Below are 26,130 nucleotides of genomic sequence, written 5' to 3' on the forward strand. Positions count from 1 at the left end.
GTTAATAGGGGAGATAGGGGCTGCGCCTATATCTTTCGCGCCCCGCCATCCCGCTCCCGCCCCCTCTTTCTCTGCGTCGGTCACCATGCTCACCAACGGCGACAGCGACGACTCAAGTTTCTTCAAGCCCGCTTCTTCTTCGACCGAACACACTCGTTTCACACCACAATCGTTTACTCACTTGACTGTCTGGGCGTACATCGCCATTGGAGTCATCGTCGTGATCACCTCGTCCGTTCTCTGCTACGCGATATACAGCTGCTATCAACCTCTCCGCGACGGAAACGCCATTGTTATTGGGGAAACCGGGTTCGTTTATCCACCCGAACACCGCGACAAGGAACCCAAAAGACGACCATGGCTAGCTTTTTTGAGGCGACACCGAAAAGTACAGGTACGCTGCCATAGCGGATATCGGAAAATACATGCAATTGATTCCATGGCGGGTCCCTGCTTAGGAGGACAAATTATCGGCGCAGGAAACCGCTGAAGTGCCCCTTGGCAAAGATGGCCGCACTACTCTCACCCGGCCTGCACCCGCTCATTTACAAGACGTTCCGCACATCAGGGTGCACCCTCCTCCTCTGAGCCCACCTCCGAACGCGTTCCGAGATTCTCAGTCTTCTACTTCTACGGCGGCTAATTCGACGCTTACTGGTACGACTGCTGCGAGCGATATCTGGTCGAACCCAAAGCTTTCTCCTGTTACTGGACCTGTGCTCCTCCTCACTCGCGTACCCACCGAATGACGACCCTGTGAATACCTCACGAACACCTCAAACCGCACTCCCTCCTCTTTCCGCCTTGCAAAAATGTAACCACTCCACGAGTAACCGACCCCAAAAAATGTACCTACAAATACAGCCTATCTTCTCATCTCATGAAATCACGACGCTCTTTCCCTTTGCATAATATAAATGCCTCATCAATTTGTCTGCGCATTCAACGGACTTAGCTGTAAGCAACCCTGAGCATTCGCGGCGATAAAAACGTAAGGGAGGCGTCGCTTATTCAACTCGCTGACTTTCTTTTCACCGTCCCCACCGAGCTCAGTAAGCTTCAACAAGTCGCGAGCTCGAACGCCGGTGTGTCGAGACAGATCATGTCAGCAGCGTCTGTACGTGTCTGTGATGGCTTTGAAATCTTACGATGTGGACTTGGGCTTTGGCGAATGTTATTTGAGGGACCGATGCGTAAAACGAAGCGACTGCTGAGATAATGGGCTTCTGAATGGATTATCGACAGTGAGTGGGCATGCTACATCACTGTCAACACATGAGTCGTGCCACGATGTCATGCAATGACCATGTTCCAGTTGGTCATCCCCGGGGTGATTACCCACCTCGCAACGGACTATAATCAAGCCCGAAGAGAAGACCGGCATAGACGTCTGAATACTCAGTTAGGATGGCTGCAGGTGAGATTGATGTAGATTCCTTGATGTAGAAATAAATAATACTACTGATACAATTTCGTAAGAGGTGTCCATGCTATCGTTACGGCGCACGGTCTCTTCCGTCATCCCCAAACCACGTCGCGATTTCAGTATTCCTCCGTCTCGTTGTCGTAGTAACTTGGCCTGGCCCGTCGACGAACATCATCGTGCTTACCCCGCCGTCCACGGACATAAATGTTTCCGCGAAGAACTGTCTCCTTTGGGCACTTTTACGGAGTTGGAGGAGCATACGGGCGGAGAGGATGGAGTGAAATGTTCTTTGGAGCCTGGGTGGGTGTTAGGGGGCAAGTAAATGAATGTAGATGGCGGTGCATACGTTGTGAGTAAGTTGGCGTTCTCCCGCTGATGAGGGGATAGGGTTATACTGTGAATTGCGTGGTGAGGAACGAAGAAGCTGAGAGGCTCACCGGTCCAGTTAACAGAACGATGACATTCAGGACGGATATCACTGAAAACAATGATTGGGATCAATGTCACGCTCTGACGATGCTGTTGATCATGCGCACACAAAAGAACCCCGTAGTACACAATTCCTGCGAACGAGGAAGTAATTAAGAACGAGATACGATCTATACATCACGTTGAGTACGCTTACCATCTTGGTAAAATGCGTACAGGAAGCGGGTGGAGACATGGCGAACTGGACGAGTCCGTGTCAACAACGACTAGCATCGACTAGCTAGTAGTGTGGAGCTCACAATGCTGGACACCCTTCAATAGGAGCAGAATCATGACCACTTGAAACGATGAGTAACATGCTTGGGCCGTACAAGCTTCGGGCTCACAAGCTTCGTACGCCATGAGGACCAAGTAGCCTATGAATACGATGTTCGTTCCGCGACCGGGCAGACAGCCGATGAGACCCGGCGCGATAGTATCCGTTGCGATAACTTCAATATAGATAATGAGCATGTTAAAACAAATAGTCATGTTAAGATGGATCTGAGACCACTCACATTCTAGGGACCCGCTGAACAAGGCGTAGGAAATAGCGGTGACCACTACCCCGATGATGGACAGCACTACCAAGATGGCTCCTACGATTTTTGAGTTCCCCCAAAGTGCCCAGACACGGATTACCATGATGACTGGACCAGCAAGTTTAGCGTCCGGAAGGAGGAGGGAGTGGGGAATTTATTACAGACTTTCGGCGATGATCATGCCAATAATCACCATCCCTAAGGTGTGGATAAATAAGCGGCGGTGCAGGACTGGGTTCGAGGAGACTACTGACATCCAGAGACATTGTAGAGAAGTACACATGTCTCCGGTGGTATGGAAGGAGCGATATTGTCTGTTGACTATGTCAGCATTTGAGACGTAGATAACGCGGAGTAAGTGCGCACGGTATATCGCCATTCCAACATCAACGAATGTAGGGTAACGGGTCAGGAGAAATAGAACTTTGCCTACACTCCATTTGGCTTGCCAAACCAGATTTCGCTCGTCATATACTGTGAGTATATAGTCATAACCCTAGTGTTATTGTTAACATTGTGAAGCAGTGTGGTAGTGAGCACGTTCGCCCACCAACAAGGCACCGCTGGCAACTTCCGAATGAAGGTATTATCAGATTCTCAGTGCAAAGAAAAGTATGAAGCTGCTAACTCGGGATGTACTGCAAGGAATTCGTCGGTTAGATAAGGCGATTACGATTGAATATAGAATTTGTGGGCCTACCGAGCTTTGTCGCATCAGCTGCAGCGAATGAATTATCGATTGCATGTCTTCGGGAGACATGCCATCGATGGGCATGGTGGTGGTTTACGTTAACTTGGGTCGCCTCGTACCGGAAATACTTATGCTTTGAGTACGGCTTATAATAAGCGCGGTTTCACTCAATGTCAAGAGATTGATGTTACCCCATGCATCCGTGATGGTGAGATTTGGATGTCTCCGTGGCTATTCGGGATCATGAACGTTGAAAGATGCAGTCCAGCTGGTGGCTGATAGCCGAGTCGTGCGTCTCGGAGTCGTTGGCTCGGGCAGACGGGGGACGGAGGGTCGATGAGTGTCTGCCACCCAAGCTTGGCCCTCATCATACATGCACGGCAGCATCGCTGAGAGAGGGCACGAGTTCGGAAGAACCACCGTAATGCGGTGATGTCTTGGGTGAGAGAGTTTTCTTTATCCCCAAGGTGTTTCAACCAAGGATGCATCGGCGTTACTGTCTACGGCTTCTCACAACTGTCGCCAGTCCAGGAAAAGAGCGTTGTGAAGAACTGCGGGACAGCGCTGAAAGGCGGCGCTGCCAAATGTCGAGTTTTACCTGATTCAATTTTAGGACGCAGCTCGAGGAACGTAAGCGCTAACTCGGAGGATCGCTCCAGTGAAGTCAGTGAACGCCTTGGATTACCATGCTTGCCAGGATTGATCGATAAATCCGAAATCCAGTAGCTTGAGGACTGGACCAGACGAAAGCCTACCGACAGCGTGTTCGAAACGGACAATCATGCTGGGCAGAGCACATTCCATTCCATGTGTATCGATATCAGACGTGTATAGCGTCCTCATTGGTGGTGCAAACGTATGGGACATTCGTTGCAGCCAACGTATGCAACCGAGGGACAACCTGAACGTCTCGGGCTGACATTTCGAGGATTTCTACCGTACGGTGCAGTTCTTCCTGAGTTTTGCCGGTCTGTTGTTGTTATGATCGTCGCGTACTTGGGTGTGATTGCCCCTGGGTCACTGTTCCGCGGTCGCTGTCACGAGATGGCCCGATGTGTTCTCTACGTTCTCCGAGTGCAAGTAGCAGGACAAGACTTTGATACCGAGCTTTGGTGTGAAAAATGAATTGCTATGTCGCATTGGTAACGTACAATTTGAATATTGTAGATCTATTGAAATAAATCTAATAGGTGACCTGCAGTGCCGATAGATTGGTGTGCTTGAAGGACTCCGTTCTTGTAACAAGCAGCATAATCCAACCTCAACCAACTGAGTTCGTTTGCTCAATGCTTGTTCTATCAAATTTATCTGCATGGGACCGGCGTTATTCAGGAATCGGAATCAAGGAATTCTGTAACGACCCCTCTGACGATCGTTCTGCGTCAAGCAGTGACTAGGCATCCTCATCCCTCATCATCTATGGAACTCTATATCGCTGCAATCTTCCCTGGTTGTCATTGATTCTTCACGTCGATGCTGATCTGCCTTTTTATTGATGAAGATGCATCGCCCTCTATTCTATGAGTGATTATCATCTTTGCGCCGGGTTTATCGGGTAGCAGTGTTACGCTACTAGATAAGCTTTCAGGTGAACATTATCTCGTTACCAGCGATTTGTACTAACCGGTATCCAGTGCCGCCTTGAATATTTCCATTTCCGTCTTCAACAGCTTCCATACATACCATCGCGCTATGGGACTAAAGTCCGTGCGAACACAAATCATCTGCCTAGTTCCGACTGCCTGTCGTGACTAGGCAGTGATCCGTAGCATCGTCGTTTCGCAGCTGACGGCGTATGCAGAGTCCCTGAACATATTTACACCTGATGCGATCGATCTGCTGCTCAACAATGCAAGTCATCACTCTGCCTTCAGAAGCAATGCGCCCTAATCCTTGTAACACATACTAGATGCCCAGATTGATTGACCTTACCCGCTGATGGCTGACGGTGATGGCTTTAGTCTCGCAACCATCGGCGTCGGCGATGACGTAAATCGTCGTGTTCAGCGCAGAATGATGGGGATGAACGTCGGAAACCCGACAGTCGTCGTTGAACACTTTGAAGCGCTCCTTGAACGACTTACATACTGCTAAGGGGCGTAACGCGGCTCTGCAGCTCACCAAACGCCTTCGTCCTGAAAATCAGCATCAGTATTCGGCATGCTTTGATTGCATCGTATAGTGTGTGATTTCTCCCATGGACCAAACCAGATTACTTCTTTATTCTGGTTCCCTCTAAGGGCCATCCGTGGTGCATGGGCGTGGCATTTTCAATTATCATTTGATGGACGCAAGCTGCTATAAGTGACTGATGTACGTGCAACAATAACTAGATACAGCCCAAGATTCTCCGATAAGTACACGTTCGACGTGAAATGGAGGGGTCTGCAGCCATGTTCCTCGACGACGTTGGGCTTCACTCTTTGACGCTTTTTCAGCTGTGCTCGGTGAGCTTATCCTCGTCTTCTTGTGTGTTCCGCTCATTCCGACATGGTCACACCGGCTGCGTTGTCTCTAGTATTCTGCAGGTGAGATCGTCTATCACAAGCCCCTCACACATTCGCTGATGTTTCCCAAGCTGTCAGCGCGGCTTTGTTGGTGAGTTGAAATGCCCACTACGTGTTCTTTGGCTGATGCTCTGTCTCTAGTTTTATGATTACTCGATAACGGTTGCCGACGAAATTGAGCTCATCTGGTTCGCACCGTGGGGCGCTGGAAAGGGTTTGTTTTTATTGAACAGATACTTGTCCTTCATCGATACTCCCCTATGGTTGTACCGTAAGTCCGGATTTTTGCGTTCATTATTCAGGCTACATCGTTTCCCCCGTCGTTCAGGCGACTTGGGTACTCGTCATTCCCTGAGCGTTTGTGGTACATTGGATAATATCACTGGATGTGAGTCCCTCTGCTAATCCACGTGTGCATTTGCACTCAACTTCGTAGGGACACTCATTATTGGCGTCCTGATCGCTGAAGGCGAGTAGAGTTCTGCTCATCTTTGCTGCATCCTCATATCAGAACGAAGTCATCATGATACTGCGGGTGTGGGCACTTTGGGCGCGGTCCCGGATACTCGGTGCTGCTTTGGCTGTCCTATCGAGTGGCACCTTTGTCGGTGTGGCAATTGCGTATGTCAAGTATCATCAAGCGCGAACTTGTAAGCCATGAAATTGCACTTGGATATCCTTTTCTAAAGCTGGACGATAGATGAACCACCCATCCTCAACCTTGGGTGTCGAGCGGTTGACAACTCAAGGACGGACGGCGTGATTTATATCTTGGTCACTGCCGTGGAGATATGTGAGTTTCGATCGAAATTCCATGCAAGTTGGTGCTTAAAATCGATGTCCTTCACAGCGATGCTGATTTTAATCATGACGAGGGGCTTGCGTGGTGGTCAGTACATCTTGCCTTCTTGCATGTGCAATTCATAATAGCTTTGTTTAGACCGCTTGCGATATTCGTCAGCCATCCGCCGCGCCTACCGAGACGGCGAGTAGTTGCAATTGCAATCATGGTGCCTCAATCTCAATGTTTGTCTATCCTAGGCATTTTGTATTATGTTATTTTGGCGAGTAAGCTGCTTCTCCTGTCTCTTGAATGTTTGCTACATCCTAAGACATAACAACCCTAGTTTCATCTGCCTTGAATGCCTCCATGATGGGAAGAGCACCGGTGCGCACTGTCCGCATTTCAACGATTTCTTGCGAGTCTCAAATTCGAAATACTCTTTTCAGCGTGAGCTTGCCACGGCACTGGTCATGTAAGGTATTTCGCAACAGACCCCACAGTAGGATTGATTCGGAATAGGCCACAGCGTATCCTTCACTCCATCCTCTCAGCCCGAATTATGCTTCGACTTCGAGCAGATGCCGTCAAACGCAAGGCAATGCTTCTCGAGAGTATGCCCTTCGGGGATTCCATATTTGCGGAATCGTGCGTGATGGTACGGCCGTCACAAACGGAGACATCTGAGTGGTTTGGTGTTCCTCACAGCCGTTGTGATGGGTTCGTCGATTGACGCGGTTCTTGCTCAATCCAGAATGTTCTTAAGCACTCTGGGCAGGTTTGTACCACGGAGGGCTTCGTATAATAAGTATAGTGGATTTCTGATGCAACTGTATGTATGAGTATCCGGTATTGGAACGACTTGCTTCCAGCAATATGTACTGCTGGCAGCAACGTGCTTGGAGCCATGCTGAGAGCAACGATTAACGGAGAAAATGGTACCTACCTATCTATATCAATGGGTGTTTTTCGGCCATTCAACAAAAACATATGACGAGAGCGAGATTCGAACTCGCGCCCCCGAAGAGACTAGATAGGACATCCTGATTCTAGCGCCTTAGACCGCTCGGCCATCTCGCCATGTAGAGGAAGGATCTAACAGCTTACACGGAGCGAGTCGTCTTCTCCAACTGAACACAATAGTATACGAACTCTCATCAAGGAAGCGCCACTAATCACTATCGCTATCACTACTATCAGCATTCTTCTCATCATCATCGGTACCACTCTCGTCATCACTGTCATCCTCATCCTCCTCTTCGTCGCCTCTCTTCTTGACTTTGTGCCCGCGCATGGCCGCCATCTGGCCAGCAAGAGTGTCTTCGTCCGGATCGGAGATGTCATCCTCTGACTCCTTTTCATCCGCGTTTAGAGCTGAGACATCCTCGATTTTCAGCTATTAGACAGACAACCTGTTAACTATCGTCAGACATGAGAAGATAGATGGCTTACGGTAATGCTTTTAGTTACTTCTTCGTCGACGAACGTGTCGCTGACGATATAAAGCTTCCATGTGAAGAGGCCGACAGATTGGGGGGCTTGGAACTGCATTTTGTATGAGCGGAAGTTGCGGTCGGAGTCGACTTGAGAGTAGGGTACATCGGTGACTTTCATGGGAGGAACGACGACTCGGCTAGTCTTATCATCAGCGATGACGACCCACCATGAAGGCTTGCGATTCTACGGTTACCGCATATCAGATATCTACGAACATTTGATACAGGGAAATGATACTCACGCCAGGCCAGAGAGGTGTGTGTGCGTATTCGCCGAGGGAATCTTCGTCAGGGCGCTCTTCGACATTGTTCCGACTCAACAAGAATTCGTTGTCTTTGTCTTCGTTGAGCTTGATCAACCGTTTGGTCTCATCTACACCAAGGTCTTTCTCCTCGGATGGTTGTGAACCCGGCGGCGAGACCCTCAGTTTGACGACCAAAAATACAATAGACCCAGGGGTGACGATGCGTTCACCAATGACTGTAAACGGGGGTTGGTCACCATGAAGCTAGATCCAAGGGTAGCAGGCGTACCTTGGAAAGCAGCGTCGACAAGTTCCAGCCGACCCCACTTCTCGATGACCTTCTTGGCGTCAGCCGCTCGTGGATCGCCCTTCTTTTCTAGGGTGGAAACCAGTTCCTCCAACTTCGTGGCCTCGGGGGATATTGAGACGGCTTCGGGCTCCTTGATATCTGTCAGCTGCGTGAATTTTATACGCTTGATGTTGTCGTTGTGGGTGAATGCGGGGAAGATAGCTTGGGCGAGGAAAGCGTGGAGACGCATAACAGCTATGGTGGGGCGGAGCCAGTTTCGTGCGGTAGCGATTTGGAGGAGAGCGTTTAGGAGGAGAGGTGTTTGTAGAAGGACACGGGTTTGGTCTAGTGTGATATATATGGCATATTAGTGAGTAGACAGAAAGAGGATTTGGAAGACATACATTGCTGCAGGGATGGAGCTTTGACTGGTAATCTGAGTAAGTGAGCATATATCAGAACGAGGGCTTTCCACCGGGTTTCGAAAGCTGGGCCCTTTCCATCGTCCGTCTCGATTAGTTTCTTGACGTCCGTCCATTTCTTGTCCGCCAACAAGGCAATCTCCTTCTCCAGGGCCTTCAATTCCTCTCGTTCCGCTGCGCTGGTGATGGGGGATGGGTTCTCATATTCATAAGCTTTGCCAAGGGAGCCGACAACGTCTGCCATGGCCGATTCCTCTTTCAGTGTCTTGAAGAAGGCTGCGGCGGATTTTGCGTTGACACCGTCTTTGGTGCGCTGACGACTACCAAACCACCAACGACCCTGTATATACGGTTCAATACATGACGAGGGGGAGGTTGCGGAGGGACGGTACTCACGACCAGCAATGGGAGACCCAAGCCAATGGCGAGTGCGTAGAAACCAAGGACGTATATGTTGTTCTTTCCCTCGACGATCCACTTTGGCAATGCAATACCCATAGACATCTCCTGCCTTCCATCAGGATGTCCATAGAGTTCCCAGTTCTGACGGATTGTCGCGTCGGTCAACCTATACGACAAAGAATAAGGCGGGCTTCAAGGACACGAAGTGGGTAGCTAACGATTTATAGGCCTTGGTGAGGTCGACGAAGTGGTTTGCAATGGTTTCGATGGTGTCATTACCAGATGGCTTGACCTTGTCTGGGTGGCTGCACAGAAAGTGAGAAGACACGTATCAGACTATGAACGGTGACGGGACTGACAATTTGCGAGATAGTTTCTTGAAATGTGACTTGATCTCCTTCTCTGTCGTTCCCTTCGAGACAATCCATAAGTCAAGTACCCTTGGTATCGTTCTACTAGATACACACCCTCTTAATACCCAAGATTTCGAAAGGGTCATATATCTTGTTGTCCAATTTGGCGTTGCCGACTTTGAATGACAGGTAGGCAAAGAGTGACCATCCAAGGATAAGGAATATAGTTCTGTTATTTATTGTACCAAGTCAGACAGAAGCATACGTGTTGGCTTTATTCCTAGACGTACTTTCGGCTTAGCTTTGGATTCAGCAATGAACCCCGTTCGCGTTTCGATATTCGAGCACGTTGCTCCAAGCATGATTTACAGCGACAGCCCCCTGTTATTTTCCTCCCTGTTCGCAGACAGTGAGCCAGCATTCGCACCCATACGAGTACAATTGGGTTACCTGATGATTTGGAGACCGAGGAAACGGTGAGAGGTACAAGAATTAGAGCAAGGAACGATATTATAAAGTAGGCAGCCATATGGCCCCCTTCATCGTAGTTGTAGTTGGCCATGAAGGCAAGTGGATGGGTGAAGACCCAGGAGGAGAGGAAGGTTTAAAAGTAAGGCGTGTTGGCCAACTTCGACGCTGGCACAGAATTGCAACGTATCCATGCACGTGACACACAGGAGCTACGATCGCCCATTGAATTAAGCTTTCATTCCAACACAATATGCTACATATTGCTCGGGAATATTCACCAGTACTTCGATCGCAGAAGAGACAAAAATCGTGCACCGACCGAACCAATGGCACCGCTTCTACACCGACGCCAAAATCTCCACCCCTTCTTGGAGGTGATAGACCCAAGATCACTCTTACGCTGTGGGTCGCAGCCTTGATGAAAGCAAGGGTGTCGGACGATGTAGGAACACCCACCATCTGGCTTGTGATATGGTCCCCCATGACTGAAGCTTGTAACCCACCTTCGAAGTCTATCGCAATGTTGTGAATCATTTTGATACGTTCCACTGAAATACTTGCGGCGCGATGCATGTGGTTGCAAGAGATGATGTCGCTGGGTGAGTCAATTATAACGAGCACCGTGTACAAGGATCTTATATTGGAACGGACAAACAGTGTTATGGAACTCCGGATTGACCGTCCCACACACTGGTCCGAGTCTCTAGAAATGAAGCAGACATACGTGTTCACAACTCGTTGATCGGGGTTTCCTTGATTGAGTTGCTCATGTCACCGTCCATCTAAAGTCGCCCGCAATCGACCGCAGTGGCGTACAACTGACAAGGATGAGTGCAGAGGCCAAATGGTGAGAATCATGCTCGTCCATAGGTAGAGGTGACGCCCGTCTCCTTCGGTGATCCCCAAGTGTTCAACCCTGGTCCGCTAAATGAAGTACTAAGGATGCACGGGCTGCCTCAACATGCATCTACGGGCGTCAGCGCCCTGGCGACCTACTGGACCTGTTGGGCGCGTGATGTTCTCATCAGCTACAGTGACGGCAGCGAAGTGTTCGAATCATATTGATAGTCGCCCCCAAGTGCGCGCGCACCTAACTCCGAAGTCCATCTTGCCGGGACCCATTCCCCCGCCGCTGTTCCCAATGCGAATCAGAAGGAATCTTGGCAGAGAAGACACCATAAGCTCGCGCCTATCGTCTTCGCTGTACATCCACTTCCCGCTCCGCTGATTTGTGTAATGCAATATGTACTGCTCAGCATTGGCGTTAGAGATTATCTACATGCGGCTTCCCCTTCTGCTCCAGTAAGCCATGTCGTTTCTGCCAAGAACACTAGACACTTATCGCAAGGTATGCTGAGATTTACTCCGAGAATGCAAGGTTGACTGACCGGTGCTCGCTTAGTCGTCGCTGGTTGCGCTTTGGGTAGGTTATCCCTCTGAATAATGGCGCTCTGTATGCCGTACTAACGGCGGCCCGCCGACGCTTCCATAGGTCGGCACGCTTCTTTATGGTCCTCCATTCATTAACTTGGTTTTCTTCTCTCTTTACTAATCCCGAGCTTTGTAGGAGTCTTTCTCGTCCTCTTTGGAATATGCCTCTATATATTCCGGGGCCGGAAGCAATCTCAAAACATCGTCCTCGTAGTCACCGCCTTCATCATGTTCGCCTTGTCGACGGCGCATATTATCATGACGTTCCTCTCTACGTTCTACGCAGTACTGAACCCGGAAAGGGGACTGGCGCCTGACCACTTCGCTTTGGCTGCCGGACACATTTACATCACGAACAAGTAAGTGCTCAGATTGCAATAAATTCTGGTGGTTGACGTTGCCCACAGTATAGTCGCAGATGGAATCATCGTGCGTGTCGCCACTACTAGCTCGTCTTCTTCGATCAAATGTAGCCTGGCGGCTTTAGGTCTATCGGTGCTATATCGTATGGGGTTCGAAGAAAAGGATTGTCATCCTCCCATGCATTTTGCTTCTCGCAACCGCAGGCATGCCAACTCTTCTTCGAGAGGAGTGAATGGGGCTGACTTGTCTGCGCCATTCAGTTTTGGGATATACTTTTAGGATTACGATCCAGCTAGTGGCGCTGTCGCTCGTCACAAGTATCGTTGCCACAAGTCTTACTGGTATGATCACAGCTCTTGCATGGCCTGCATGTACCGTTAACTCGTCATTCCAGCCGGGCGAATTATGTGGATCTCGTATCAGACTAAGAAACACCTAGGAAAGCAATTTGCCGAGCGGTACAATATGGCCTTTCAAGTCGTGTAACCCTCGTCTCTCCATTTCTACAATTAAGGACTCGGTGACTGATTGAGTGTTATAGCGTTGAATCGGGGTTGATGTACTCGATATCCTTGATTATCTTCCTTGTGGTTTATATTGATGGACCAGGAAGTGACGCTGGGCCGTCCAAAACATACCCCGGCCAAACGCAGCCAATCACTACCTTTCCTTTCTTCTTCCCAGCAAGTGTACGCCTGCCCTTCAGCTTCGCTGGAAGTACGCTGGTCTGACTTCTTCAACCTCCGTAGTACATCCTATATGTGGCACTGGCACAGATTATGGTGAGCTTTACCCTTGTTTCTAATTTTCTGACGACTTAGAGCATACTTTAGGGCATCGTCTCCACTCTCATCATCGTTAGAGTGGGGTTGGGCGTAAGCGCAGGGGATCATGGCGAGACCGTTGGCACTTCGGGCGTTAGCAGAAGCACAGGGCCTCACATACGCACTCCGCGTATACCACCAGCTGTCAGCGTCGAGCTCTCTACTTTCGTCATCAGCTCAGGCCCAACTCCCATGGATCGGCGCCGTTCGATCGAACAAAAGCACCCTGATAGCGTGGACGACGCTTCGTCCTCCGTTTGATTCAACCTTGAGTATTGTAGTATTGTATCACCATGTGTACCAACAGCTATCTACTATGTGTGTTCGGTGTTCGAGCTAGCAAGAAGATCGGAACACGTCAAATATCCAGGATTCTCCACTCCGACATCTCTCCCGAAGTAAATGTCAATTCTTCCCCTTCTTCGTCTATTTCTTCGACGACTTCTTCAACTTCGTCAACGGCGAATTTCGCAGCCTTTGAGAACGATATATCGGCCGTCCCCGGTCGTATAAGTAGCTTCGCTAGAACGTTTGGTATTGTGGCGGTTATCCGCGCGACGGTCAAGAGGAATTCGGGTGTGAAAGTCACAGGATTTATACCGAGGTCCTATTACGATAAGTATGTCAAGGCGCCGAGCAGAAGTCGGGAGAGTGGCCGACTTACCGTTTTCCCGATGTGCATACCAATACACAGATCTTCATGTGATGTGATACTCTTCCCCTGACTTAACTTGATTTCTGCTGCTGCCCAGTCGAAACGACCTCGAGGTTGAGGTTGAGCGGCTGGGGGATCCGGGTCACCGTAGGGCAGCTCTTGCAGCTCCTCGTGGTGTGGCCGCGGCTTGTCATCTCGCGCCCATTCCTCTGCTTCAACATCCACGCTTGTTACGAACATGTTTGGCGGTAGTTCTCCACGAGCCTGCTTCTCCGAGGGAGGGATGACCCTCGGCAAAGGTCTCTTTTCCGTGTGCAAGATATTATCCACAATTGCCATCTCCACGTCGTCCTTCGAATTCGCGACATCGCTAAAAACAATTTTCTGAGGAATAGGTCGATTCGACGCGTTTTTAAAGCCCTTTTTCTTGTTTTTGTTTTTGAGAGAGCTCATCGTGATGGCTATTTGATGCCCAGTTGCCTGATCCGAAGAGATTGCTGCAAGGTCCCCTGGTTGCAGTGTTCCACTCTGGTCATTAGTGGAAAACGCATTGTTGAGGGCGTAGACTACATCGGCTACCGGCCTTTTTGTGGGTATAGGTAAGGTATTCACCGAGGATGCACCAGGTGGTGGCGGCGGTGCAGATGTTGACTGGCGTTCGGCCTGACGCTTGACTCTCCGTCGTTTGTTACGATTCTGTGTCCTTGGAAGGCCCTGTCCCGGCGGGACGTTGCTATCTGGTAATGAACCACTGACCAGGCAGTGAGAGTGTTAGAGCTATGCTCACTTCGTGGGCGCCAGTTTCGCGGTGAGCGGTCCCCTAGAGGTTGCCGGTTGCGGGGGAGGTGTAGGTTTAGCATTTTTCCTGATTGATGGAGGCTCGTCAACGGACGAATCAGAATCAGAGTCGCTGGAGTCGCTGTCGGATTCAGTTTTCGTGCTTTCAGAGTCGGAATCCGACGAATCCGAGGAACTCGAGCTGGTGCTGGGTGACGGTGGCGGTTTCCGCTTGCTCGCAGATTTCAAGGGAGTCTTCACTGACGAAGAGCGCTTTCGCTTGCCCAGATGGCTCGAAGCAGCTACACTACGCGTTCAGTAGATGAAGCCAAGAGCGAGCGGATGCAACGCACCTTGTTCCTCAGCCAAGTTGAATCCAATTACAATCAAGTCACCGTCTCGCAGAACATCCAGAGGCGATGCATCCAAAAGCTCAAAGTCATCAAGGGTAAGAGCTAACTGAGCCGTTTTGCCTTTCATGGCCGCTCGAATGCCTTCGACATTCGTGCAGATCTGCTTTTTCAAGTCGGCAATAGTTGGATTGGGTCCTTCAAGCGAGTTTGTTGCATACCAGGCTTTAAGTGGAGGTAAAGGATTGTTGGTTTGAATTTTAATACGCATTGATGCGACGAGTTGAAGTTCAGTGAAAAGAGGGGAAACGGTCACATGAATGACTCCGAACCTAGCGGTCTTCGCTTTACTTCCAAGTTACACAAGTTGGTACTTACGGCGTTGTAGATCTTCGGCTACGGTAAGCCACCAACCATTTACTCGCAGCTTTTGGCAATATTATGCAGAATTCCGACAACACGCCGGCTGAACAATTCCATGACTCCCTGGTCCCATTTCAAAACTGACCGTTGGTTGACAACGGAGTCATCAAATAGGATGGCAGATCGTCAGCCTCAACCAACCAGTCTCTCTCCAATACCATCACCTCGGGCACTCTGTCGTCTTCAGTAATTTTGCGAAGCATGCTCGCTGCCCTCACTCAGGTTCTTGGCGCTCTCTGGGCTTTCATTCTCGGCATGGTCGCCTGTCTTACCGGAAGATGCGCTCACTCGCCCTTTAAGGCAGAGCTTCCTGTCGTCGCACAGTATGGAGGGAGAGTCAACCAAATAAACCCCGGGGCGGCTGGAGGCATTACAGCATCTACACACACCTATGGAGCTACATCGGTCGAGGCCCGGATGAATAACGGACTGCGGGCTTTTTTCGATGATTCTGGCGAAGGGCTCGATGTCAAGGAACTTGGAACGCGAAACGATGATATCGAAGCTATGAAGAGCGAATGGAGCAAGTTGCTGAAGCAAGGATCTGGGCCGAATTCTTCTGATGAGGATGGTGCGAGTTTCACCCCGCTAATCTTGAGAGCTATGTTGATGATGATCTATCCAGATGACCTCTACTTCTTCTCGTCATTGACAACGAAGAAACCGTCCCCAGAGCCAGGTCAATTCCACGATGCAGCCCTTTCCTTATGCCAGGTCGAACCCGCCTTGGAAGACATCGTCCTCGTGGATATCTCTTGCCCTTCCTCGCCTTCCACTACTGAGTCGGCAGCCACCGATTCTCCGTTGCCTACCTCGTCGTCATACGAGGCCTTCGAGAAGTTCCAAGTGTTCCGATTCCCGGTTGGACCGGCGTCGCCAGACTGTGCATCACCAATGTTCTCCCCAGGCCCCTGGTACGAGGAATTCGAACAAACGGGGGCGGCCTCCAGGAGTGGGTTCTTTCCAACTACGCCGATGACGATCAGCATTGGCAAGCGCGGGATTGTTCTCCATGATTACGGAGACTTCGATAAGAACACGCTGTCAACCCCTGCTCCATTTCGCAGGGGATACCAATGGTCGAGGGATGTTGTTTGAGGCGCTGAAAGGAACACGATCTATGCAAATATTGTAAAGTCGCAAAAACAGGGTAAAAGCAAAAACAATGTATCCTTCATATCTATCCCTTGCATTATCACCTCTGTGCTTGATAAGTTGATTGGCTCCGAACTCTGGTAACTGGGCGTACCTAGAGACGGTACATCTGGAATAGGTTAGCACCTCACAAATGCGGGCGAATACATTGTGCAGTTGAGCTCCACGGGCTAGGGTAGGTGCGTGCGTGCCATCTAGCCAGCGATAGGCGCACTTGTGCGAAGGAAAGGAATGGCACAACAAGGTTCTATTCAGAGCTAACAATATGGAGAAACGAACGGAAATAAGTTAACAGAGCTGAAGTCCTACTTGGAGTAAAGTAGAATAATAACGCAAATCTTAGGCAGACTCCGCTGCGCTGCGCTCCTTCCCTTCCTTGAAAGTACGCTCCAACAATGCATTCAACAGATCCGCTCGTTGAACGTGAATTCCGTGACCGGTATCTTCCCATTGCACAAACTCGGCTTCCGGCATGCTCGCCTTGATGTCGTGGGAGTGGTATGGAAGCACCAGATTGTCTACATCGCCTGTAACTATTGTGACCTGGGACAATGGAATGATCAATTCCAGTCAAGGTCGTAGTCGCACACAACACTATAGAGACATTACCTTCGGGATCGAGCGTGATATCGCGCGTAGTCTGTCAGGAGTGACTCTGTGCATAACAGCAGCACACATCTGCGAAATATGGCCCATGAATTGCTGGGGCTTAGTGATGCTCATACGACGGATATATTCCTATATGTACAGCAACTTAGGGAGGATGTGGATTATTGTTTTGGGGTGAGTACGAACCTCAGTCTGGACCTGGAAATTCGTCCGGCCCTGTGGGTCATCCTTGGCCTTCTCCTTCAACCAGTTGGATGTGAAGAGCATTTCCATTACAATGGGTGTCTTCTTGGCAATGTCGGGGGTGAACATTAGCCTAGACAGTATATCATTACGGTGTAACGGGGGATAATCAAGGTATTCAGCTTACGTTGCGAGCGAACGCACGCCTTTCCACTACGATAATGTTGGAATATGACGAGACAGCACAGGGATAAAGATACTCACAGGAGGGAGGTTTTGCCAGAAATGACCACCTGGCGTCGTGACGATAAGTGAGAGCGAAGCAATACGTTCAGGGATTCGAGACGCCAATTCTTTGAAATCACAATTCAAACACAAATTCTATCGCGACTCAGCAGTCAATTAGTGGACTCACCCTGTGCGATCATTCCCCCCAAGCTGACACCGACAACGTGAACGCCACGCTTCTCGGTCCAGCCAATGTAGTCGAGGAGGACTATCGCATCCTCTGCCATGCCCGCTGTTCTGGGGTCACGTAAATCCTCAGCTCGGTCAGCGCTGTCAGCACAATACTGCAACTCACGTATATGGTCCTCGTGGGTATCCCGAGTTTCCGACGCCGCGGTTATCGTATACAAGGATTGTATGTGAGTCCGAAGGAGCAAAGTGCTTGACCTGAGGTCCCCAGGCGAATCCGCTCGAGTTCAAGCCCATTATGAATATGATTTTATATTCGGTGCCCCATCCATGTTGCTCAAAGTATAGCGAATGGCTTTCGAGTGGTTCCGCTTGGTGCCGTATTTGAGTTACAGGGCAAAGACCCTTCCTGACCAGATAATCGTTCTCGAACGCGGTTGGGAGGTCGTCAGATGGTGAGGCCATTCGAGGAGACGTAGAAGTTACCAGTCAGGTTGCAGCTGATTCCCGAGTGTAGTAGGATGTAATGCTGCACGTGATGGTCTATTGAGCGCCGCTGACACTTTGTTGCTGACCACCATCATGGTTGGCCCAGAATCAAGAAGCAAGGTCTGGTCGACTATTACAGGAGACATACGGCCTCACGCGCAACACTGAAACGCAAGCGATTCATCAGTCGTTTTGATTCGCTTAGAGTCTGACAGAATTTCTGATTTACAGCAAGGCTCTGGTCCGATGCGGTGAATCGACGGCCATCGTGGCTAGATTAAACCCAAATGCATAACAGATCACCGCAGTGCACTTCGTGATGCACACGGACGGGAGTGTTCGACCCTGGCGACATGATTCAATTACTCGCTGGGCCAAGGCTAAATGGTGCCAATTACTTCCCAAGGGGTGGAACTTCAATGCGCTATCTCCTTTGGTTTTGAGGACGTATTGATACGATATAAATTAGTGCCATCGTGAATCCTTCCCATGTACAATGTTCTCTGATCCCACGAAGATCATCCAGTCTCTAGGACGATTTCAGATCGTAACGGCAGGTCAATATTCTTGTTTCAACAATCTTGAAGCTGACCACCCATCTAGTACCTGCATCGTAGGTGACCCGCTATTCATCACTCGTCCTTGAGTAATTATTATTGCTTGACAGTGTCATGCAACAGCCTTCTCGTGAGTGTTATATTCAGATACTCACCGCTGACTATCTAATACGCACGCGTATATATCAGGTGTACGACTATCTCTTGACCTTTGCAGACGAAGTGCGCTACGTATATGGGGCACCGTGGACTCTCGGGAGATTACTCTTCTACCTCACGCGGTACCCGGTGTTCGTAGATACTGCCCTCACACTGCATCGTAAGCAAGGAAAGCCTCCTGTAGTGCACGCCAGTTACTGACCCCAGTTTGCAGATCAAGTGGGCTATTCACTTTCTGTCCAAGAATGTATAACATTATTCAAAATCACCGGATGTACGTACAACCTTCGTTGCCTTCCGATAGTCGCAAGCTGTAACGAATATACTGCAGGGATGATCATAATTGGTATTGTCATCGCGGAAGGTTTGTATTTGGGTAGTTGCCCTGAGACCTCCTCATTTACCCCGCATTGCCAGTAATCATGACGTTACGCGTGTGGGCACTCTGGGGCCGCACGAGGAACTTTGGCATCTTCCTCTCCATCCTCAGCGTCGCAACCATTGCGGGAGGCGGGGTCGCATTTTTCAAGTTCCACAGCTCTCAGTCGTGTGAGTCTTCATACCGCTAATGACTCTTTTCAACTTGCGACTCACGCATGGAACTTTCCCCACAGTCATTGCCATGGACGATATAAATCCCGTCATTCCCGGGTGTTTCCCCGACGATGGGAATAATGTCGTCTTCGTTAGTTTCACTGTGCTAATGGGCTACGAAAGTGGTGCATGACCTCATTACCCGAGAGCCTGAGCCTCTACTTACCTTGCTCCTAGTAATATTCATCCTCACACTCATAAAAGCAATTCAGCACTGTAAGCCGTAGTTCTCCCTTGGCTCTCACCGCCTTCTGCCTTTCCCCCGAGACTAACCATTTTCATAACATGACAACAGTCCGCCATGGTAGTAATTCCTTCGTCACAACATTCTTTCAGGACGGTGTGTTCCACGAGAGCGTGACCCTTTATTTCCCATAACTGAATGGTTCAGTCTTCAGGGATCGTGTACTTCGCCGCATTACTTGGTTTGTCGCCTTTATGATCCTCCTGAAGACCTCATCTTAGGATCATGTAGTGGTATCCTTTGCCAATGTGATCATCCTCTTGACTGAACCGGTATGCTTATCTTTTCACTGTCGCCCCGCATTCTGATGATGTATTCAAATAGAACGAATACGCGAACATGTTAACATCGTAAGATTCACCGCTCCTGCTTCATAATTCTGGCTCATTTTCTCTATTGCATTACATGTTTCTAGGATACAACGTGCTCTGCACTCTATCCTCTCAGCGCGCATCCTTCTCCGCTTGCGCCAAGAATCCGAACGAACGAGGAACGTACCCGACGCACCGACGGAAATCGGTCCCGTAGGGCAACTGGTCTTCGCCCAGTCGCAAACATCGCATGCCGAGGAAAGCACAGGGATCTCTACGGAGCCTCAAGCTAGTCACCCGAGAGGTAGACCTTGGGACCTGGACGATGGGTCGTGGTTTGGGAATGGAACAGTCTCCAAGGCGGACGGAGAGACGGACTATGCATGATGTATGTATCATTATTACACTCTGATGGATGTACTTGTATGGTCGGGCTTAAGTATGACTTCGCCGAACGATCGCTAGTTAAGACTAGTTCTTGATCCCTTTACCGTAACATGTATCTGGAAAAGGGCCTGCCTTGCCACGGTGCCCTCTCACAAGAACGCACTCGGTTATTGCGCATCAACTATGCATCAGCCGGAATCTCGTTGGAGGGTGAACTGTGGCATCTATTGCGTAGTATATATTACTTTTTAACCATTATGTGACGGATAAATACTGTATCCATGCCATGGCTCTATCTACATAAATAATAATGGTACAAAATACACAGATGAAGCAAAGTTAATATACATCTTGAGTTCGTTCGAGGTATATATTCGTGATGAAATGAAGGTGGGACCGCAACTATAAAGTTGTTAATTTGTTCATGGAGATGGCGTTGTGTAGTCTAGCATAATGCCGCTAATACGGTTATAGACTGCGTCCGGGTATTGTCTGACGAAGTAAGGTGAGTATGATAATCTTATGAAAGGTACACGGCTGGACGTACCGTGCCTGCAGACGTTCAAGGAGGAATAGAGCGTTGTCGCGATTACCGGCACCTAATTCCGCTCGTACCATGACTTCCCACGTTGAAGGCTAAACGTAGTGTTAGAATCATATACAAACAGTGTGATCATTGAGTACTGACCTCACGATAGACAGGCGCCATGACTTCAACCTTCGTAGACTGGGTAGGTTGGTGTGGTGCGTGGTTATGAGGCGCGGCAACTCCCTCGGGAGGGTCTTGGAGGGACTCAAAGATGCTCCTCGCGTGATCAAGCTCTCCGTTCAGCGCGTAGCCTTTAATGAGGCAATTGGCAATGTACGCTGTCATATGTATACCGGCCGCATTGAGTTTCTCCAAGAAATGGGGAATCAGGTCGGTGCGATGATGAGCAACCAGGACGTTGATCATAGCTTCAAATACGACAGCATCGGGAAGGGGAGTAGATGACTTGAGTGTGCTAGGGTGAGTAGCGATGGCATCGAAGGTTTCAATAGCTTTATCGAGGTCCTTGACAACACAACCCCAAGCATTGATGACAGCCGCCCAGTGCGCGCCTTGAATGGCAACATTCGAGTCTTCTTCAAGGTGCTTAAACACGTCCTCCATGGCATTGATATCAACTGGCTCGATGGTCCCATAAGTATCAAGGAGAAGCTAATGAACGACGATGTCAGTGGGGCAAACACACGAGTAACCGCTGACAAACCTTGTAAGTATGAGCGGTTGGCCTGATACCCGCACGGAGAAGCGCGTTGTAGTAGAACAGAGCACGGTCGCGATTTGGCTTCGTCGTCGTGTACAACTGCATCATCGTGTTGTAGGGGGGGATCCTAGGTTTGAAGTTGGTTTGTTTGGTCATTTCGTCAAATAAGATCTCCGCTGAATGAACGTCGCCAACTCTCGCACAAGCACCAATGAGAGCGCCATAAGTGATAGAAGAGGGTCGGATGTGCGCAGCCTTCATCTCTTGGAACAACTCCAACGCGTAGTCAGCCTTGCGAGCCTTGGCCAGCTTCGAGATGATGTTGTTGTAAAGGTAGAGATTGGGCGCGACGTTCTGCGATTGAGCTTCTTGGAACAAGGCCATGGCGTTCGACGTATCGTCGGTTGTATCCTTAACATACAAAATCAAGGCACCGTAAGCATCGGCAGTAGGTGCGCCGCCTTGGTCAAGGATACGAATACGATGAACATGAGCAGAGTCGATATCACCAGCATGGGCGAGAGCAATGATCATACTGTCCTCGATCATGAACCATGCTTGTGACTGCCACTTCTTGTTATACTCGAGTGACATGAGAACGGACTGCGCCACCGTGTAGACTTCGCGAACTTTGTCGACTTCACCGAGACGACCCAATCCTTGAATCAAGCGCCCTAGTACAGCAGGGCCTGCAGTGATTCCCTTTTGGAGTTCAGCCTCAAAGCGAGCGTACGCCGTGAGGGGATCCGGTTTGCGGTTCTCTTTGGTGACCTGCAAGAGCTCGTCGATAAATTGGGTGGTGTAGGGATTAATTCGAAGGTCCGCGACGAGGGTAGAGCTGTCAGTCTCGACTGATCCGTTATCACTTTCCGATACTGGGGACGTTGCGACTGCTTCAGCTAAGGCATCGAGTTCCCTCTGTGGATTAGCCAAGAACTGTTCGTAGGCGGGGCCCATACGCTTGAAGGTGGCCTTGAGCACATCAACACCTTTGTTGAGGAATATTGCCTGAACCATCCTCTGCACGAGCACCTGTTGAAGTTGCTGAAGATTGACGTTGTTCTTCGCCATGTCTTCGAGCAATTCCACGACGCCTCCTGCAAATGCGTAGTCTTTGATGGTTGACTTCGAAGGGAGGCTTCCGTCCTGCTGGGGTAGCTCCATTTCTGCAGCAGCGTAGGCCAACAATTCCCAGTCTCTCGAGGCTAGATCGTTTACAATTTGACCATCCCTTTTGGCAACGCCGTAAGAATGCAAGAGCTCAGCTGCCTGCGCATTCAAGCTAGGAAGGACGCCGATCTTGTCGCAGATCCTCGCAAGCTGGATAGCAGCGCCGAATGGAAGGTCCTGGTCGGACTGTCGTTGAATGTCGTAAATTTCTTGCACACGTTGGACGGCAAGATTCTGAATAGCGGTTTGCGCGTTTCCCGCGACTTCGGGAGTAATGATACCCTCAGTGCGTTGCTGGTCAAGCGTATTCATCTCATCCGCAATCTGTAGTTCCAAAAGGTTGATAGCGGAAGGGAGATGTCCAAGTTGGAGGTACGCAGTCACGACTTCGTGGATCATATTCTGGGCCTGAGGACGCTTGAACTTCTCAGATAAGACGTACTGGACCAAGAAGTCTAAGCGAGCCTTGAGCGTGTCCCTTTGGGAAGGGGAGAACGACCGACGTGGGATATCCCTCATGTGGTTCATGTTGGCCTGGAAGGTAATCAGACGATCGACTATTCGAACTTCGAGACCGTCCCGGTTGGCGTTTGCACAGAAAGCTCTGAAAAGGCGATTGAGATCGTCGACACGGTTGAAATCCTTGTTGGAAGCGAAGGCGAGCGCATCGAGGATGGTCATCCAAGCAACGACATCAGGTCTGACGGGACGTTTCGTGGACTCGAAGGGATTGCGTGGTGGGTCTGCCTGTTTCAGAAGGTTGTCGAACCAAGACAGTGCGCTATCCAAATCACCGGTGCTGACGAATCCGTTGATGATGGTTGTGTAGGTCGAAGACGCTGGAGGAGGGACATCAGAAGGACCGAACAAGGGAGGCGCAGGGGAGTTGAGCATGGTTTCGAAGAGGCTGATTGCATCGACCGGGACGGGTGGGTTCGAACGGAAGGACGCTTCGATCATCTTGTTCCAGATTTGAAGTTGGATATTGCGAGAAGCGGTCGACCGCTGCAAAGGCTTCGATGGATCGTAGATCTGCTTCTCGGGTTTGCACGGGGCGACATTCCAGACGACCCGACCTTCCTTGGCAGCAGAAAGGAATTCGTCAAAGACAGCACGAGCGCCGTTGGCATCATTGGCATTGGTGTATGTCGACATCATGTAGAGATAAGTAAGGGCAGAAGGTCGAATATCCTTGCGAGCTTCAAGCTGAGCGAATACGTGTATGGCGCTGTCGACGGAAGCATGGTAGGAACATGCGCGAAGCAATTGGTTGTACGCCATCCCTGGGAGCTTGCTATTCCCGTCGATCGCAATTGTTGCTTCAAACAACGACAACGCAGAACCAAAGTTATTTTCCCGCTTGAGCTGTTCAACGCGTGTTTGATCTATGCCAATCTGAGGAGAGCTTGGGGGCGTCGTGCCGGAGATCATACGTTTATCGCTACGAACACTGAGGGAATGGGTCATGCGGTGGACTTCATGATCACGGTCGGTCAATGCTAACATGAGGATGAAGTACGTCCTGAAGTTAGGTATCAGTGAGCGAGCAAGCATGGCATTGTAAGTGTCCAAAATGAGCGTCAAAGGTTCGCCAGCACGACGCGTCTCGTGCAAAGCTTCCAAGGCCTTGTTGAATTGGGCGACAGACGGGTTTTGGTCAGATTCAACAAAGTTGGCAACTGTGGTAACGACCTGAGCGGGATCCTGAGACTCGAGAGCAGCGCATAAGGCCATGTATGTTGCATCGTCTGTAACAGATGAAGCAGGCTGTGGTGGAGCGACGCTCTGGGGCGCTGCAGGATCGGTTGACGGTGATGAAGAAGCGGCGTTCGCTGGAGGGGAGAGTGGTGGCTCCGAAGACGAAGTCTGTTCACGAGTGACCGATGTAGAGTTGCGACGAACCAAGACGGGCGTAGGAGCAGTTGTGACCGAGGGGATGGGACCTGATGCGAGGAGCATGTGATCGACATTCGACGAGGGAGCCTGCGCAAACGCATGACGCGACCGAGCGTGAATCTGTACACTTTCGAGGACGCCCAGGTTCTCACCACGTTCATTGCGTTCCTGCGCGTTTACGGACAAGCTATGGCTACGCAACCTCGGGCTTTTGGGCTTCGGTCGACGTATGAGCGAAACGCGCTTCACTTGGAACTCTTCGCTGTCGTCGTCCCGACCAAATGTCTGGTCTTGTGAGGTGATTGCATTTGCGTGAGTGACAGCCCGTCCCGCACCCTACAAACACGTTAGAACAGGTACAGAAATAAGAGAAATGAGCGTACAGTGTAGCCGTTTTGGAAACGACTCCCAGCGTTGTACTTGGCCGACCCCGGACCTGTGCCGTTGTTACCCCAGTTCGAGCTGGAGCTGGAACCATTCCAGGGGGGCAAGTTTGTCGTGGTGTCCGTGCGCAGGACATTTCTAATAGTGTGTGTCGAATGCGACTGGACGACGGCCGCAGCCCTAGTCGTCTGGTGCAGGATGTGGTTCGCGACCTTGGGCAGCATTGTCGCAAAGCCCGGCCGTGGTGAAAATCAGAATTTCAGCAGTGGTGGTGGTGGTCGCTGAGAAATGAGTGTCCTGGGGACATCCAAAAAGTTTGAGGCTTAGCTGACGTGCTGACTCGGCACACTGCACGGCTGTTATAGATGTGAAAATACTCCGGGCGATCCCGGTAACTAAAAGCCTCACCCTCCCGACTTTCCGTCAGTTTTCCGTAGTGGCCTTCACATATCTCGACAGGTAGATCTCGCAAATTAATCATCATTCGAGGCTCTGCGTATAAGCAACTAGTCAAATACATCTTGCTCGTCTCGTACAACCTAGTCATACCAACGCAAGCTGTTATCAGTGTGAGCGTGAGAATATGTATGTGACTGTGAGAAAAGGAAGCCCCTGATATACACTTCTGTTGCTACTTCACCAATCCCAGTATCTGGGTACCCAGATGAAACAACAGGGGGAGCCATACCTGAAGCTCAAGATGTTTCTATCATACATATGAGATGACGGCCCGGACATTCTCAATACTGATATAGAGCGCCCTCGATGCTTTGTGCACACATTGCGTCGTGGATTCACACACAGCAAACCCAAACCCAGGTACCTAGTAGACTTCCATCATCTGACCGCAGCTAACATAGCCCCTTGCGAGCTGTAAATCCACGGCAGTTACAACCACTATGTATCAGGCACTTGGACGTTGCTTAGACGTGATGCGTGTGGGTCGCAAATGCAAACAACCACAAATCAAGGTACTTCCTGGTTGAAGTGGGCAACAGACAGCGCAATATCAGCAAAATTCGACGGCGCATAGACGGCCAAAATAAGTGGGACATTTTTGCTGTAGCGGCGGCCTATTTCTCAAGGCTCCACAGCAACTCGGTTCTCGTCCAGAACTCGAGGGATAGATACACAACATCGCTGCGTTTATCTGCAGCCGTCTACAAAATTTAGAATGAACCGGGTGGTTCGGATGAAAGGCTGCCCAGCATTCCGAGAAACCAAGACACGGGGCCTCACATGCCTCATTTACCTTAGGTAAACTCGGACCAGAGTCCTATGTTGGGCCTATCCTGAGGCCACTAAAATCATACAAAGGGCCATGTGATCATCGGATCGAAACGCAACTGGGAAAAGTGCCGCCGCACAGTGATAATGGGGACGGAATTCACCAGGGACGCTTCCAATCC

The 26,130-nt window shown here is 50.1% G+C and overlaps 9 protein-coding genes and 1 non-coding gene across 10 annotated transcripts; 5 read left to right on the forward strand and 5 right to left on the reverse strand.

The window, feature by feature from the left end:
- Window positions 1–85: 85 nt before the first annotated feature.
- Window positions 86–749, forward strand: PC9H_005494 (uncharacterized protein; the record flags this gene model as incomplete). The annotated part of the gene is made up of 2 exons (XM_036775062.1): window positions 86–394; window positions 459–749. The coding sequence occupies 2 exons, from the start codon at window positions 86–88 to the stop codon at window positions 747–749; spliced, it is 600 nt and encodes a 199-aa protein (XP_036633564.1).
- A 4,771-nt stretch (window positions 750–5,520) lies between these two features.
- On the forward strand, window positions 5,521–6,111 carry PC9H_005495 (uncharacterized protein; the record flags this gene model as incomplete). Its single annotated transcript, XM_036775063.1, has 6 exons — window positions 5,521–5,574; window positions 5,646–5,655; window positions 5,706–5,725; window positions 5,776–5,905; window positions 5,963–6,022; window positions 6,071–6,111. The coding sequence occupies 6 exons, from the start codon at window positions 5,521–5,523 to the stop codon at window positions 6,109–6,111; spliced, it is 315 nt and encodes a 104-aa protein (XP_036633565.1).
- A 1,295-nt stretch (window positions 6,112–7,406) lies between these two features.
- PC9H_005496 lies at window positions 7,407–7,495 on the reverse strand. Its single transcript has one exon. It is a non-coding gene; the product is annotated as a tRNA-Leu (tRNA).
- A 91-nt stretch (window positions 7,496–7,586) lies between these two features.
- On the reverse strand, window positions 7,587–10,184 carry SEC63 (secretory subunit; the record flags this gene model as incomplete). The annotated part of the gene is made up of 11 exons (XM_036775064.1): window positions 7,587–7,811; window positions 7,868–8,095; window positions 8,154–8,392; window positions 8,446–8,790; window positions 8,850–9,207; window positions 9,264–9,435; window positions 9,488–9,574; window positions 9,629–9,681; window positions 9,737–9,851; window positions 9,913–10,018; window positions 10,073–10,184. 11 exons carry the CDS (start codon window positions 10,182–10,184, stop codon window positions 7,587–7,589), a joined length of 2,040 nt encoding a protein of 679 aa, XP_036633566.1.
- A 1,218-nt stretch (window positions 10,185–11,402) lies between these two features.
- Window positions 11,403–12,972, forward strand: PC9H_005498 (uncharacterized protein; the record flags this gene model as incomplete). The annotated part of the gene is made up of 11 exons (XM_036775065.1): window positions 11,403–11,441; window positions 11,496–11,516; window positions 11,586–11,604; window positions 11,661–11,883; window positions 11,932–11,953; window positions 12,012–12,090; window positions 12,148–12,228; window positions 12,282–12,369; window positions 12,429–12,576; window positions 12,637–12,669; window positions 12,721–12,972. The coding sequence occupies 11 exons, from the start codon at window positions 11,403–11,405 to the stop codon at window positions 12,970–12,972; spliced, it is 1,005 nt and encodes a 334-aa protein (XP_036633567.1).
- A 97-nt stretch (window positions 12,973–13,069) lies between these two features.
- PC9H_005499 (uncharacterized protein) lies at window positions 13,070–14,764 on the reverse strand (the record flags this gene model as incomplete). Its single annotated transcript, XM_036775066.1, has 4 exons — window positions 13,070–13,318; window positions 13,376–14,099; window positions 14,154–14,445; window positions 14,497–14,764. The coding sequence occupies 4 exons, from the start codon at window positions 14,762–14,764 to the stop codon at window positions 13,070–13,072; spliced, it is 1,533 nt and encodes a 510-aa protein (XP_036633568.1).
- Window positions 14,765–15,117: 353 nt separating this feature from the next.
- On the forward strand, window positions 15,118–16,014 carry PC9H_005500 (uncharacterized protein; the record flags this gene model as incomplete). Its single annotated transcript, XM_036775067.1, has 1 exon — window positions 15,118–16,014. One exon carries the CDS (start codon window positions 15,118–15,120, stop codon window positions 16,012–16,014), a length of 897 nt encoding a protein of 298 aa, XP_036633569.1.
- A 396-nt stretch (window positions 16,015–16,410) lies between these two features.
- On the reverse strand, window positions 16,411–17,745 carry PC9H_005501 (uncharacterized protein; the record flags this gene model as incomplete). Its single annotated transcript, XM_036775068.1, has 7 exons — window positions 16,411–16,614; window positions 16,681–16,809; window positions 16,867–16,996; window positions 17,051–17,076; window positions 17,128–17,216; window positions 17,279–17,388; window positions 17,447–17,745. The coding sequence occupies 7 exons, from the start codon at window positions 17,743–17,745 to the stop codon at window positions 16,411–16,413; spliced, it is 987 nt and encodes a 328-aa protein (XP_036633570.1).
- Window positions 17,746–18,907: 1,162 nt separating this feature from the next.
- PC9H_005502 (uncharacterized protein) lies at window positions 18,908–20,021 on the forward strand (the record flags this gene model as incomplete). The annotated part of the gene is made up of 3 exons (XM_036775069.1): window positions 18,908–19,034; window positions 19,100–19,136; window positions 19,739–20,021. 3 exons carry the CDS (start codon window positions 18,908–18,910, stop codon window positions 20,019–20,021), a joined length of 447 nt encoding a protein of 148 aa, XP_036633571.1.
- A 422-nt stretch (window positions 20,022–20,443) lies between these two features.
- PC9H_005503 (uncharacterized protein) lies at window positions 20,444–24,945 on the reverse strand (the record flags this gene model as incomplete). Its single annotated transcript, XM_036775070.1, has 5 exons — window positions 20,444–20,513; window positions 20,569–20,657; window positions 20,710–21,222; window positions 21,275–24,673; window positions 24,721–24,945. 5 exons carry the CDS (start codon window positions 24,943–24,945, stop codon window positions 20,444–20,446), a joined length of 4,296 nt encoding a protein of 1,431 aa, XP_036633572.1.
- Window positions 24,946–26,130: the final 1,185 nt, after the last annotated feature.

The sequence above is a fragment of the Pleurotus ostreatus genome (genome assembly GCF_014466165.1).
Source record: "Pleurotus ostreatus strain PC9 chromosome Unknown scaffold_3, whole genome shotgun sequence".
Taxonomy (NCBI): Eukaryota; Fungi; Basidiomycota; class Agaricomycetes; order Agaricales; family Pleurotaceae; genus Pleurotus; species Pleurotus ostreatus.